Raw genomic sequence first — 14,337 nt, 5'->3', positions numbered from 1 at the left:
CAAAAAAAAAAAAAAAAAAAAAAAAAAAGCAACTGGGTAAAAGAATACAACATTCAAAAGCAACAAAAAAGATAATTTACAAGACTAAATTTAATAAAAAATGTGAAAAAGTTTAGAGGAACAATAAGGAAAAGTTGAGAACTTGAGCATCAATAAGGAGGTTAACTGCAAAGGACTGAGAAACAGCAAACGGTTAAATCTGTAAGTTCATAATTACATTACAAAATGTTAAATGGCCAGCTTTGGAGCACGCTAGGAAACCAGACTTTTATTATAAAAACTGGCAGTTGGCTAGGTGCGGTGGCTCACGCCTGTAATCCCAGCACTTTCGGAGACTGAGGTGGGTGGATTACTTGAGCTCAGGAGTTCAAAACCAGCCTGGGAAACGTAGTAAAACCCTGTCTCTACAAAAAAATATAAAAATTGGCCAGGTGTGGTGGTGTACACCTATAGTCCCAGCTACTTGGGAGGCTGAGGTGGGAGGATGGCTTGAGCCCGGAAGTCAAGGCTGCAGTGAGCCCAGACTGCGCTACTGCACTCCAGCCTGGGAGTAGAAGTAAGACCCTGCCTCAAAAAAAAAAAAAAAAAAAAAAAAAAAAAAAAAAAAAAGAAAAAAATACAACATAAAAACTGACAAAGAAAAAGAACAAAGTTTTTAACCTTCTTATCCAATATGAACAGTGCCACTGCATGAGCAATTAACAGACGAAACAAAGTTTCTCTTTAAATTATAACAGCTAATAAATGAAGCGGCAGTGATAGGCACGCACCATTTGAGCCCCCAGTGTAATGAATGCAAGCACTGCCAATGACTGCCCACGGCAAAGAAGAGCTACAACCAGATACCAGGTGCTTCATGGTGGAGACACATTAACAGCACCCAGGAAGCAGTATTGCCAACACCTAGATATAAGAAAAAGAAAATGGGCACTTAAAGCGAGGCTAACCCACTTCCAGGAATGATAAAGGGCAGAGGATCATGTCACCTCTACCCCTGCTACTAAAGGCGTGGCCCACAGACCAGCAGTGCATAAAATGGGGTTAAATATGACAGGAAAAACAAGGTGACAGGGAAATGGGGTGAAGATCAAGTTCGTGGTAAGATCTTTCTTTCCTAGAGGCTTTGGGCCTAAGCCTTTGGAGAAAGCTTCAACACCTCAGGGTGTGCCTGTCCCTGCCCAGTGGGGACGCTGTTTGTATGGGCGGCTGACTGGCTCTCACTCTTCTCCGTGTTGTTGTCTTGTCTTTTCCCTCACAACCATCAAGGCTCCTTCCCTTAATTCTGTAAGACAATACATCTGGCGTGGCCGGGCGCGGTGGCTCAAGCCTGTAATCCTAGCACTTTGGGAGGCCGAGGTGGGTGGATCACGAGGTCAGGAGTTCGAGACCATCCTGGCCAACATAGTGAAACCCTGTCTCTACTAAAAATACAAAAAAATTAGCCAGGCCTGGTGGCGGGCGCCTGTGGTCCCAGCTACTCGGGAGGCTGTGGTCCCAGCTACTCGGGAGGCTGAGGCAGGAGAATGGCGTGAACCTGGGAGGCGGAGCTTGCAGTGAGCCGAGATGGTGCCACTGCACTCCAGCCTGGGGGACAGAGCCAGACTCTGACTCAAAAAAAAAAAAAAAAAGACAATACATCTGGCTTAGAAATGATATGCCCTCCTTTAAAAACACGAAATGCTAGAGGACATAGAACTTGAGGAAAAATTTCAAGCTCAAAACTTTAAAAATTCTTTAAAAATCATTTTTATATTTTTTGAGAAGGAGTCTTGCTTTGTCGCCCAGGCTGGAGTGCAGTGGTGTAATCTTAGCTCACTGCAACCTCCACCTCCTGGGTTCAAGCGATTCTCCTGCCTCAGCCTCCTGGGTAGCTGGGATTACAGGCGCATGCCGGCTAATTTTTGTATTTTTAGGAGAGACGGGTTTTCACCTGGCCTGTTGGCCAGGCTGGTCTTGAAGTCCTGACTTCAGGTGATCTGCCCGCCTTGGACTACCAAAGTGCTGGGATTACAGGTGCAAGCCACCATGCCTGGCCTTAAATTTTTTTTGATTGAGTATTAATCAAATTTATAAGAACCAGAGGTCAAAATGCTATTGAGCCGGGTGCAGTGGCTCACACCTGTAATCCAACCTCTTTGGAAGGCGGAGGTGGGTGGCTTGCTTTAGCCCAGGAGTTCAAGATCAGCTTGGGCAACATGGAGAAATCCCATCTCTACAAAAAAACACAACAATTAGCCGGGTGTCGTGGTGTGCACCTGTGGTGCCTGCTACTCAGGGAGATGAGGCGGGAGATCGCTTGAGTCCAGGAGGTTGAGGCTGCAGTGAGCCATGATCGCGCCACTGCACTCCAGCCTGAGTAACAGAGTGAAAAAAAAAAAAAATCTCCTCTTAAGAAAAAAAAAAAAAAGAAATGCTATACCTCTACCTCCCGGGTTCAAGTGATTCTCCTGCCTCAGCCTCCCAAGTAGCTAGAATTACAGGCATGCGCCACCACACCTGGCAAATTTTTGTATTTTCAGTAGAGATGGGGTTTCACTCTGTTGGCCAGGCTGGTCATGAACTCCTATCCTCATGATCCGTCTGCCTTGGCCTCCCAAAGTCTTGTGATTACAGCAGTGAGCCACCGCACCTGGCCTTATTTTTTATTATTTTTGAGACAGAGTCTCGCTCTGTTGCCCAGGCTGCAGCACAGTAGCGCGATCTTGGCTCACTGCAACCTCTGCTTCCCGGGTTCAAATGATTCTCCTGCACCAGCCTCCGGAGTAGCTGAGATTACAGGCATGCGCCACCATGCCCAGCTAATTTTTATAAAAATAGAGACAGGGTTTCACCATGTTGGCCAGGCTGGTCTCTAACTTGTGACCTCCAGTGATCCGCCCACCTCAGCCTCCCAAAGTGCTGGGATTACAGGCGTGAGCCACTGCGCCTGGCCGAGAAAAGGTCGTATTTTAAATTTCTGTAGGCATTATGCCTGGAGGAACATGGTGGCTGGCAGCATGGAATCTGGGGACCAAAATTGTTAGATTTGATTCTAGCTCCGGCTCCCTCTGTCTGACCACATCACTTTGTGCCTCGGTATCCTCATCTCCAAAATAGACAATGATTGTGCCTATCTCATCTGCTTGTGAGAATGAAATGAAATGTACTTACACACACAGTGCTTACAACAGTGCATGGTACAGAGTAAGCATTTTATATATATATGTATATATTATATATGTACGTATTATATGTATATATATGTGTATATATATAATATATATGTGTGTGTGTGTGTGTGTGTATATATATATATAAAATATATATATTCCTATTTGTTTGTTTATTGTTTTAGCGATGGGGTCTTGATCTGTTACCCAGCCCGGAGTAGCTAACTATAGCCTTCAATTCCTGGGCTCAAGTGATCCTCCTGCCTCAGTCTTCCGCGTAGCTGGGATTACAGGCAGTGTCACCATAGACGGCTTAGCTATTAATATCATTGTTGTTATTTCTGCTAGAAGAAAAGTAAGTTTCCAGAGATGTTTACAAGATATTGTCATTCAATGTTTAACTCAAAGTTCAGGGATTATAACTTTCAACCTCACTTCAGGTATGATATGTAAGAAATGAAATATGCCTACTTTGGTTTTATACAAATTCTGTTTGTCTAATCTCTTCTACTTCAAACACATAGGCTGGTTTACTACAACAATTCAGGGCACGGTATCCACATGTTTTCCCTAGATGTGGGTCCCTAGAGTAACACCGACCACCAATAGCAATTTGGGTATAAACATAATCTCATAAGACAAACTGGTTCCTTTGAAGATGGTCATGAAATAAATATCCCAGAATTCCCACTCATTCCACGGACATTAAGGAAGAGAGATGATTACAGGGCAAGTCGACAAAGGTGGGAAGGTAACCGACGGATGGGAGGGGAAGGTGTGTGGTGCTCATGGCCACATCAATAAGGCTCAATACATTCCTTGGGGACAGGAAGAAGAAATTCAACTAGTTTCTTGAAAGGCGGTCCTGAAATTCACAGGGGAGAGCGGATATTCCAGGAGGCAGTCTGAGTTATCTGAGGCGTGCAACTCACCCAGTGAGACCAAGTTACTGTAGTTCTCCAGCATCACATCCCAGTACAGGTCCCTCTGAGCGGAGTTCAGACAGGCCCACTCCTCCTGAGAAAAGTCTATGGCTACATCGGCGAATGTCACCAAACCCTGAAACAGAAACCCACACGTGCATGATGAAATGAAAGGAAACAGGTTCCAGATGAAGGAGACAAGAAAGAGGCCACCCTCTGGGTAGGGTGAACGCCGTGAGTAGACTGAACGCCTGTGACATGGGCGAGGGGCGGTAAGGACATCAGTGTAACTGTGACGGAAGCAGAATGCCTGCATGTCACTGAAGAGCTCTACCGCTGCACAGAAAATGACTTGTGCTGTGCAGAATCCTCAATTAGTCAAACCTGCCAGGAAGTGGATAAAACAATCCAAGTTTTCTTCTTGTTTACAAGCAGTATCTGCTACGTGCCTACCTTATAAGTTCTCAACAAGTGTGGATTCCTATAGCATTTTTTCTTTTAAGGGGTGAAGAAAAATCAAGATTTTTGTTTAAGATCTTTTATTTTAGAAAATAGGGTTTGCTGGGGCCGGGTGTGGTGGCTCACGCCTATAATCCCAACATTTTGGGAAGCCGAGGCAGGTGGATCACGAGGTCAGGAGATCGAGACCATCCTGGTGGTGAAACCCCGTCTCTACTAAAAGTGCAAAAAAATTAGCCGGGCGTGATGGTGGGCGCCTGTAGTCCCAGCTACTCGGGAGGCTGAGGCAGGAGAATGGCGTGAACCTAGAGGGGCAGAGATTGCAGTGAGCAGAGATCGCGGCACTGCACTCCAGCCTGGGTGACAGAGTGAGACTCTCTCAAAAAAAAGAAAAGAAAATAGGGTTTGCCAGGTGTGGTGGCTCGCGCCTGTAATCCCAGCACTTTGGGAGGCCAAGGCAGGCGGATCACCTGAGGTTGGGGGTTCGAGACCAGCCTGACCAACATGCAGAAACCTCGTCTCTACTAAAAATACAAAATTAGCTGGGCGTGGCGGCACATGCCTGTAATCCCAGCTACTCAGGAGCTGGGATTATGGACACATGCCACCACACCCTGCTAATTTTGGTATTTTTAGCACAGATGAGGTTTTACTATGTTGGTCAGGCTGGTTTTGAACTCCTGACTGCAAGTGATCCACCCACCTGGGCCTCCCAAAGTGCTGGGATTACAGGTGTGAGCCACCACGCCCGGCCCCCTGTTCCTGATTTAGAGGATAAGGATGTCAGATGATTTAGAATCATCTTGCGGTCTGAGAGATCCATTCAATAATGAAATTTATCCCCCAGTTTCCCCGGCAGGAACATGACCTCTGTTCAAAGGTCCTAATCACAGCCCCATCCCCTTCCAAAAGTCCCATAAAGCTTGGGATCTGAGCACATACTAAGACAGACCAGCGAGTATGAGCATTTCCTCTTTTCTACGCAGAAAACACCATCAGTGGAGGATTTGTTTCTCATGTGGGAACCAACATATCTAACTCATCAAACCACAGGCTTGACTTAAATATTTCCCTCAAAGGACTTTGCTACTTCACTGCTCCAATATTACCCTTGCCAAAAAGGGGAGCAAATAGGAGATGCTTAATCACCTGCTCAGTGATTTCCTAAAAAGGCAGACGCGGAGCTATGTGGCATTATCATTCACTGGAATAGAAAGAACTGGGAAATAGGTAATTATAAAGAGCTGGACTAGATATAAAAGGCTTCAGATAATTCACAAGCAGATGCACAAAACGCAAATATCATAGCTCAAGAAGGAAAGAGAAATACACACTTACCTGGGCCATTGTTTTAGAATTGAAGAACTGATCAGTCTTCTTGGGGTTTCCACTGAAGAAGACACAAATTCCGAGAGGCTAGAGCCAGGGGTGGAAAAAAAAGAGATTAAAACCAGGTGCACCCAGGGTCCCCACAGTGATGTCATATGACCGTTTGGGTCCTCTGTCTTGGCTTCCCAACACAAACACATAACTGTGACATATCTGGGAAAGGTGAAGAGTATCATGGATCAGGCCAGGTGCGGTGGCTCACACCTGTAATCCCAGCACTTTGGGAGGCCGAGGCGGGCGGATCACAAGGTTAGGAGATCGAGACCATCTTGGCTAACATGGTGAAACCCTGTCTCTACTAAAAATACAAAAAATTAGCTGGATGTGGTGGCACGTGCCTGTAGTCCCGGCTACTTGGGAAGCTGAGGCAGGGGAATCACTTGAACCCGGGGGAGGCGGAGGTTGCAGTGAGCTGAGATTGCATCACTGCACACCAGCCTGGTGACAGAGCAAGATTCTGTCTCAAAAAAAAAAAAAAAAAGTATCATGGATCAAACCTAAACCAAACTCTCAATGAAACCTCAGGAAACCTAGCTGCATGCAGCAGAGGAGGCTTTACTTTTTTTTTTTTTTTTTTTTTGCCTCAAAGACAGGCCCAGACAATTTAACAGGGGGACTTCATTTCTGGCCAGCTCCCTACTGGGGACGGACGGGTGGCATGTAGTAAAGAATGTGGACTTGCCTAAAAAGTAGTCTGGCCTTTGCCCTCTGGTGCTGGAAGGTAATCTATATTACCTCTAAGAGGAATGTCTCTGTTTCTGACGGGGGCTTGCTAAGCCAGAAATACTAATCGAGGGATTCAGGGTAGGAGCTTTTGGTCACGCAGTATCAGCTGACCTGGACACTGAGATTAACCATGTAGACTATCAATCAACCAACCAGTCAATCATGTCTACATGCTGAAGCCCCAATAAAAACTTCCAACATCAGAGCTTTGGTGAGCTTCTCTAGTTGGCGATAGTTGGTGCCTGTTGTCACACATCAAAGACAGCAGAGTAATGAGTCCTGACTCCAAAGGGAGAGGACACCAGAAGCTCTGTGTCTGGAACCCAACTGGACTTCAACTTACGTACTTTTTTTTTTTTTTGGAATGGAGTCTCGCTCTGTTGCCCAGGCTGGAGTGCAGTGGCACGATCTAGGCCTACCACAACCTCTGCCTCCCGGGTTCAAGCGATTCTCCTGCCTCAGCCTCCTGAGTAGCTGGGACTACAGGCACACGCCACCATGCCCAGTTAATTTTTGTATTTTTAGTAGAGATAGGGTTTCACCATGTTGGCCAGGCTGGTCTCGAACTCCTGACCTTGTGATCTGCCCTCCTCGGCCTCCCAAAGGGTTGGGATTACAGGCATGAGCCACCGCACCTGGCCATGTACTTCTTTCCTTGGGTGATGACAATCTATATTCTTTCCTTGTAATAAACTGTAACCATGAGCATAACATCTCTCAGTGAATTCTGTGGGTCTTTTTAGTGAATAGTTTTTTATTTTTTATTTTTTAAGACAGGGTCTCACTCTCACCCAGACTAGAGTGCAGTGGTATAATCTCAGCTCACTGCAGCCTTGACTTCCTGGGCTCAAGCAATCCTCCCACCTCAGCCTCCCGAGTAGGTGGGATTACAGGTTGCACCACTGCACTTGGCTAATTTTTTTTTTTTTTTGTAGAGATTGGGTCTCACTATATTTCCCAGGCTGGTCTTGAACTCCTGGCCTCAAGTGATCTTCCCACCTTTAGCTTCCCAAGGTGCTGGGATAATAGGCATGAGCCACCATGCCTGGCTCTAGTGAACTGCTGAACCTGAGGGTAGTTTGAGGAATCCCCCCCAACCTTGCACTGGTGTCAGAAGTGAGGCTGGTCTTCTCTGCAGACTGTGCCCAAGAGCCTCTAGATTAGCTAACTCTGGACGGGGGGATTGTGATCTAGGATCAGACAGTGGGTGCTTAGAGTATTTAGTCTCATTCTGAGCCCACCCTGGTCCCTCCAGACAAGCTTCCAGGGTGAACAAGGGCTGTATTATCCAAACTTGGGCCTCTTCTGGCCTCTAGATTGGGTGATCTTACTCAAAACATGGCAGGTGGACAAGAAACTGCTCAGGTAATATACAGAACTTTTTTTTTTTTTTTTTTGTATACCAGAGGTGATATCTGAGAGCACTTTTGAGTCCAGAAAAGCTGACAGCATAATTACACACAGAATATCAAAGTAAAATAGTAAATGGTTACCGAATGTTAAGTTAGAAAAACTATTTAAAGACATGAGAGAGATTTCAGACATACTCTCAGTAGAAAAGTTAGGTTACCAAAACAGAATGACACAATAACATTTGTAAAATTCCATATATAAAAATACACACACACACGCATCTGTCTATATATACACATACACATACACATGTATATATATGGAGAGAGAGAGAGAGGGAAGGAGGGAACGCAGAACCATACAAGCTGACAAACCAACGGTAAGATATCAGTAGAAAAATATATAAAATAGAGATATAAAAACAGAGAAATAGAAAGTAGAGAAACAGAAAGAAAAAGTCCGGGAAGTTCTACGACCCCTTATGCAGAACAGTTAACAGAATGAACTGGAAACTGCCATCCTTAGGCTGCTCCCAGCACTGGCCTGTGGCGTCTGAAAACCAGATCCGAGTGTTCTCACTCTTCTTTCACATGTAAGAGTGGCTTGCTGTGCCTAAACTGAGCCTGGTTCCCTGCTAACCTGTCCTATGCAACCTCTCCCTCTGCTGATTTTGCTTTGTATCCCTTCACTGGAATAAATCAGTATAAACGATGTGGTTTACACGGAACCCTTGGTTTCCTCCGGGAGTCCAGAAGGTTCAGATAGTGCGAGGCAGTGTGTGCATGAACCCTGATCAAAACCTTGCACTACCATACAAAAATCAGCTGGGCCTGGTGGCGGGCCCCTGTAATCCCAGCTACTTGGGAGGCTGAGGCAGGAGAATCACTTGGACCCAGGGGGCAGAAGTTGCAGTGAGCCGAGATCGCGCCACTTCACTCCAGCCTGGGCAAAAGAGCAAAACTCCGACTCCAAACCAAACCAAACCAAACCTTGCACCACCAGACTCTGGTGAGCTTCCCTGGTCGACAACATGGAACAGGTGTTGCCACAGTGAGATGCTGGATGAGCCAGGCATGTCCAGTGTGATGCCCCTGGGAGAGGACTGAGGAAGAGGGAGCCTGGTTCCCTGCTAACCTGTCCCATGCAACCTTTCCCTTGGCTGGTTTTGCTTTGTATCCCTTCACTGGAATAAATCAGTCATGAGTAGGTCTAGATGGTGAGTCCTGTTGAGTCCATCTAGAGAAACAAGGAACCTGGTGGTGGTCTTGACAACTCCTCACACACCCTGTGATCTTGAGTTTCTTCATTTAAGTGCACCTATTTGTTGCAACAAAAGGCATGAATTCCCTTATCAAATATAAATGTATATTGATTTGAAATGTAGTCAGAGGCAATTAGACTCTCCAAAGACAAAGAAGGTTTCTTTTTTTTCTTAAAAAGTCTAGTGCTAGCCATGGTGGCTCATGCCTGTAATCCCAGCACTTTGGGAGGCCGAGGCGGGTGGATCACCTGAGGTCAGGAGTTTGAGACCAGCCTGGTCAATATGGCGAAACCCCATCTCTACTAGAAAAATACAAACATTAGCTGGGTGTGGTGGTGCGTGCCTGTAATCCCAGCTACTCGGGAAGCTGAGGCATAAGAATTGCTTGAACTCAGGAGGTGGAGTTTCCAGTGAGCCCAGATCGTGCCACTGCACTCCAGCTTGGGTGACAGACTGAGACTCTGTCTCAAAAAGAAAAAAAATAAAAAAGGATAAGAGACAAAAAAAGGCCAGACGTAGTGGTTCACACTTGTAATGCCAACACTGTGCTTTGTGGGGCCACGGTGGGAGGACTGCTTGAAGCCAGGAGTCTGAGACCAGCCTGGGCAACATAGCAAGACCCCATCTCTACAAAAAATTTAAAAAGGAAAAAAATTACACAAGGTATAAAGCCTAGAAAATAAATTCCATTTATCCCAACAAAGAGTCAGTACATTCAGAATTACCTGGTCATGAATTATCAGTGGCTATCCTCAGAATGATGTTCCCTTCCTGGCACTTCTCTGAGTGTGTGACCTGGAATTCTCCACCAGCCTTGACCACAGGCTGTCTTGAGCTTCTTCTATTTAGTTTCCCTTGCTGGATTATAAACGCTGTACAGGCAGCAGCTGAGTCCACTGAATCAGACTCTCATTCCAAGCACTAATAGCCACAGCATCTGGCATATTGCAGGCACTGAACAAATGTCTAATTTTGACTCAAAATTCCACATTCTGGAATTTATGACAAGGAAACAGCTATAGTAGTCTATGAATGCATGCCTAAGAATGTTCAAAAAATCAGTTTTTTCTAGGAAAGATTGTCTTTTAAACTGAGATAAATGTAGATACACATGTAGTTATAAGAAATACTAGAGAGTGGGGCCGGGCACGGTGGGTCACGCCTGTAATCCCAGCACTTTGGGAGGACGAGGCGGGCGGATCACAAGGTCAGGAGATCGAGACCATCCTGGCTAACAGGGTGAAACCCCATCTCTACTAAAAATACAAAAATTAGCCGGGTGTGGTGGTGGGCGCCTGTAGTCCCAACTACTCAGGAGGCTGAGGCAGGAGAATGGCGTGAACCCGGGAGGCGGAGCTTGCAGTGAGCCGAGATCGCGCCACTGCACTCCAGCCTGGGTGACAGCGAGACTCCGTCTCAAAAAAAAAAAAAAAAAAAAGAAATACTAGAGAGTGGTCTTTTGTACCCTTGACCTGATTTATGCCAACTGTGACACCTTGCAAAATAACAGTAAAATATCACAACCAGGACAATGATAATAACCCATGGATCTTATCCAGATTTTTCCAGCAGATAATGCTTAAAAATGAAAACAATTGAAATATCTCATAGTAGAGCCTGGGTGACAGAGCAAGACTCCTTCTCGTGGGCAGGGGGTGTGGAATCCAGCTTACAGAACCTATTCTGAGAAGACGCCAACTTGCAAACATTAGCAAGAGGGTGAAGCTGGTTTTTTTTTTTTTTTTTTTGAGACAGTCTCACTGTCGCTGAGGCTGGAGTGCAGTGGCGTGATCTCCACTCACTACAGCCTCCGCCTCCCGAGTTCAAGCGATTCTCCTGCCTCAGTCTCCTGAGTAGCTGGGATTACAGGCGTGCGTCACCACACCTGGTTATTTTTTGTATTTTTAGTAGAGATGGGGTTTCACCACGTTGGCCAGTATGGTCTTGAACTCCTGACCTCGTGATCTGCTCACCTCGGCCTTCCAAAGTGCCGGGATTACAGGCATGAGCCACAGTGCCCGGACTTTTTTTTTTTGCTTTTTAAGATTTGCTTTTTGAGATGAGCTTGTTGCCCAGGCTGGAGTACAGTGGAGCGATCTTGGCTCATTGCAACCTCCACCTCCCAGGTTCAAGTGATTCTCCTACCTCAGCCTCCCAAGAAGCTGGGATTATAGGCACTTGCCACCATGCTTGGCTAGTTTTTGTATTTTTAGTAGAGATGGGATTTCACCATGTTAGCCAGGCTGGTCTCGAACTCCTGACCTCAGGTGATCCACCCGCCTTGGCCTCCCAAAGTGCTGGGATTACAGGCATAAGCCACTGCGCCCAGCGTGAATCTTGTGTTCTATGTGAAATGGAAGATACATGTGAACATTATTAACTATTGCCATCTTATCACCTTATCTTGCAAATGTTACTTACACAGTCTTTATTTGTTACTTGTATCTATAACCTTGCTAATGTTACCCAGAAAGTCCATATTTGTAAGGCACCTGATGATTACTTAGAATTTATCAGTGATTACTGTCATGTTCTGGGAAAGAAACATTACAATTCTAGAATGTCTAGTTATTTTATTTTATTTTTTGAGACAGAGTCTTGTTCTGTCATCCAGGCTGGAGTGCTGTGGCACAATCTCAGCTCACTGCAACCTCCACCTCCCAGGTTCAAGCACTTCTCCTGCCTCAGCCTCCCAAGTACCTGGGATTACAGGCGCGTGCCACCACGCCTGCCTAATTTTTGTATTTTTTGTAGAGACGGGGTTTCACCATGTTGGCCAGGCTGGTTTCGAACTCCTGACCTCAGGTGATCTACCTGCCTCAGCCTCCCAAAGTGCTGGGATTACAGGCACAAGCCACTGCGCCCGGCCTCCTAGTTTTTTTTTGAGATGGTCTCACTCTTTCACCCAGGCTGGAGGGCAGTGGTGGGATCACGGTTCATTGTAGCCTTAACCTCCTGGGCTGACGGGATCCTCCCACTTCAGCTTCCTAAGTAGCTAGGGCCATAGGCACACACCACCACGCCTGGCTAATTTTTTTAATTTTTGGAGAGATGAGGTCTCACTATGTTGCTCAGGTTGGTCTCAAACTCCTGGCCTCAAGCAATCACTCCACCTTAGAATCTTTAATTTTAAAGGCTGTCTTTCTTGATAATTTGCTGCTATAGATTAGATTTAAAACTAGATTTAAAGAGTCTCTGGTGTAGTCACATGATTAATTAGCAAAATTCCATGCTCCAGAAAGAAAACACATACATGCTTAAAGGCAAAAACGAGGACTAGACACGGTAATTACCTCTGGATTGTACAATTATGGGTAATTTAGAGAGTTTTCTCTAAGAGCTCCTTAGGGACTAATTTTTTTTTCCCCACCAGGCCTGCATTAATCCCATTATAAGAAATTTAACAAGATAGTCCCAAATTAAAAGCAAATACCAAACACAAACATAGTTATGGGGGAGCAGGCACACTGCAGTCATTAAGGAAACTCTGAATGAATAGGCCTGCCCCTCAAATGTGTGTATGTGTGTACACATATTTTGAGACAGGGCCTCACTCTGTCACCACTGGAGTACAGTGGCATGAACCCAGCTTACTACAGCTTCGATCTCCTGGGTTCAAGTGATCCTCCCACCTCAGCGTCCCTAGTAGCTGGGACGCATTACCATGCCTGGCTAACTTTTGTTTTTGTAGAGATGGGATCTTGCCATTTTGTCCACTTCTCAAATGTGTCTCTATGGTAATTCCAGTACTTTCAAATATGTTACCTTGTATGGCAAAGGAAAATTAAGGTTGCAGATGGACTTAAAATGGATAATCACCTGCCTCTAAGTTATGGAAGATTCTCTTGAGTTATAGAAGCAAGTGCAATGTAATGACCAGAGTCCTTAAACTTAGAAGAGGAGGGTCAGAGTGATGTGATGGAAAAAGGACCTGTCTTTTTAGGCTTTGGTCATGGAAGAAGGGGTCGCGAACTAGGGAGTGTGGGCGGCGTCTAGAAGCCAGCAAAAGTAAGGACATAGAATATCTCCTAGAGCCTCTAACACCCTGGTTTTAGCCTGGTGAGACCCACTTCAGACTTCTGACCTCCATGACAGTAAGATAATACACTTGGGTTGTATTAAGCTAATAATCCACAGTAATTTGTTAAAACAGCAAAAATAAACTGATGTAAGGCCTAATATTGAAAAAGTAGTGTCACTGAAACAGGCATAACCTTCCTGTTATGGAACATCCTTTCACTGTGTCTCAGTAATACAATCAGACCTTGTGATATAATTTTGTGTATGTTTGTGTATCTGTGTGTCTATCTGTGGGTGTGTGTGTGTATATATATATATGGTGTGTGTATATATATACATATGTATGATGTGTATGTGTGTGTATACAGTGTGGGTGTATATATATATGTGTATATATATGGTGTGTGTATACATGTCTGTGTATGTGTGTGTATGGTGTGGGTATATATATGTGTATATATGTGTGTATGGTGTGTGTGTATATATGTAGGTGTGTATATGTTTGTATATATGAGGTATGTGTATGGGGTGTGTGTGCGTATATGTGTGTGTATATATATATGATGTGTGTATATATGTGTGTATGGCATGTATATGTGTGTTTATGGTGTGTGTGTGTATGATGTGGCTATGTGTGTGTATATATGTGTATGTATGGCATGCGTGTGTATATGCTCGTGTGTATGGTACGTATATGTGTATATGTGTGTATATGTATATGCATGTGTTATGGTGTGTGTATATATGTGCGTGTATATGTGTATGTGTATATGTATGTATATATGGGGTGTGTGTGCATGTGCGTATGGTGTGTATATACGTAGGTGTGTATAGGTGTGTACATATGGGGTGTATGTATATGCGTGTATGGTGTGTACGTGTGTGTATATATGTAGGTGTGTATATCTGTGTATATATGAGGTGTGTATATGTGTATGGTTTTTATATGTGTGTATATATGTAGCTGTGTATATGTGTATATATGGGATGTGTATGTATATGTGTGTATATATGGGCTGTGTGTGTATATGTGTGTATATATGGGGTGTGTGTGTAT

At 44.9% G+C, this 14,337-nt stretch overlaps 1 protein-coding gene across 4 annotated transcripts in view; it reads right to left on the bottom strand.

The window, feature by feature from the left end:
• ZNF331 (zinc finger protein 331) overlaps positions 1 to 14,337 on the bottom strand; it is a 58,448-nt gene that overhangs the window by 4,936 nt on the left and 39,175 nt on the right. For all 4 annotated transcript variants that reach the window (XM_032171048.3, XM_032171049.3, XM_032171051.3 and 1 more), the window contains 2 exons: positions 5,870 to 5,947; positions 4,082 to 4,208 (listed from right to left, as the gene is read on the bottom strand). In XM_032171048.3, coding sequence (XP_032026939.1) covers positions 4,082 to 4,208; positions 5,870 to 5,878 — 136 coding nt within the window. In that variant the 5' untranslated portion in view covers positions 5,879 to 5,947. The remainder of the gene's footprint in view (positions 1 to 4,081; positions 4,209 to 5,869; positions 5,948 to 14,337) is intronic.

Source organism: Hylobates moloch, unplaced genomic scaffold (assembly GCF_009828535.3).
Source record: "Hylobates moloch isolate HMO894 unplaced genomic scaffold, HMol_V3 SCAFFOLD_12, whole genome shotgun sequence".
Lineage (NCBI taxonomy): Eukaryota > Metazoa > Chordata > Mammalia > Primates > Hylobatidae > Hylobates > Hylobates moloch.
The sequence above is the reverse complement of the archived record's forward strand: the minus strand, read 5'-3'. Positions and strand labels throughout refer to the sequence as shown.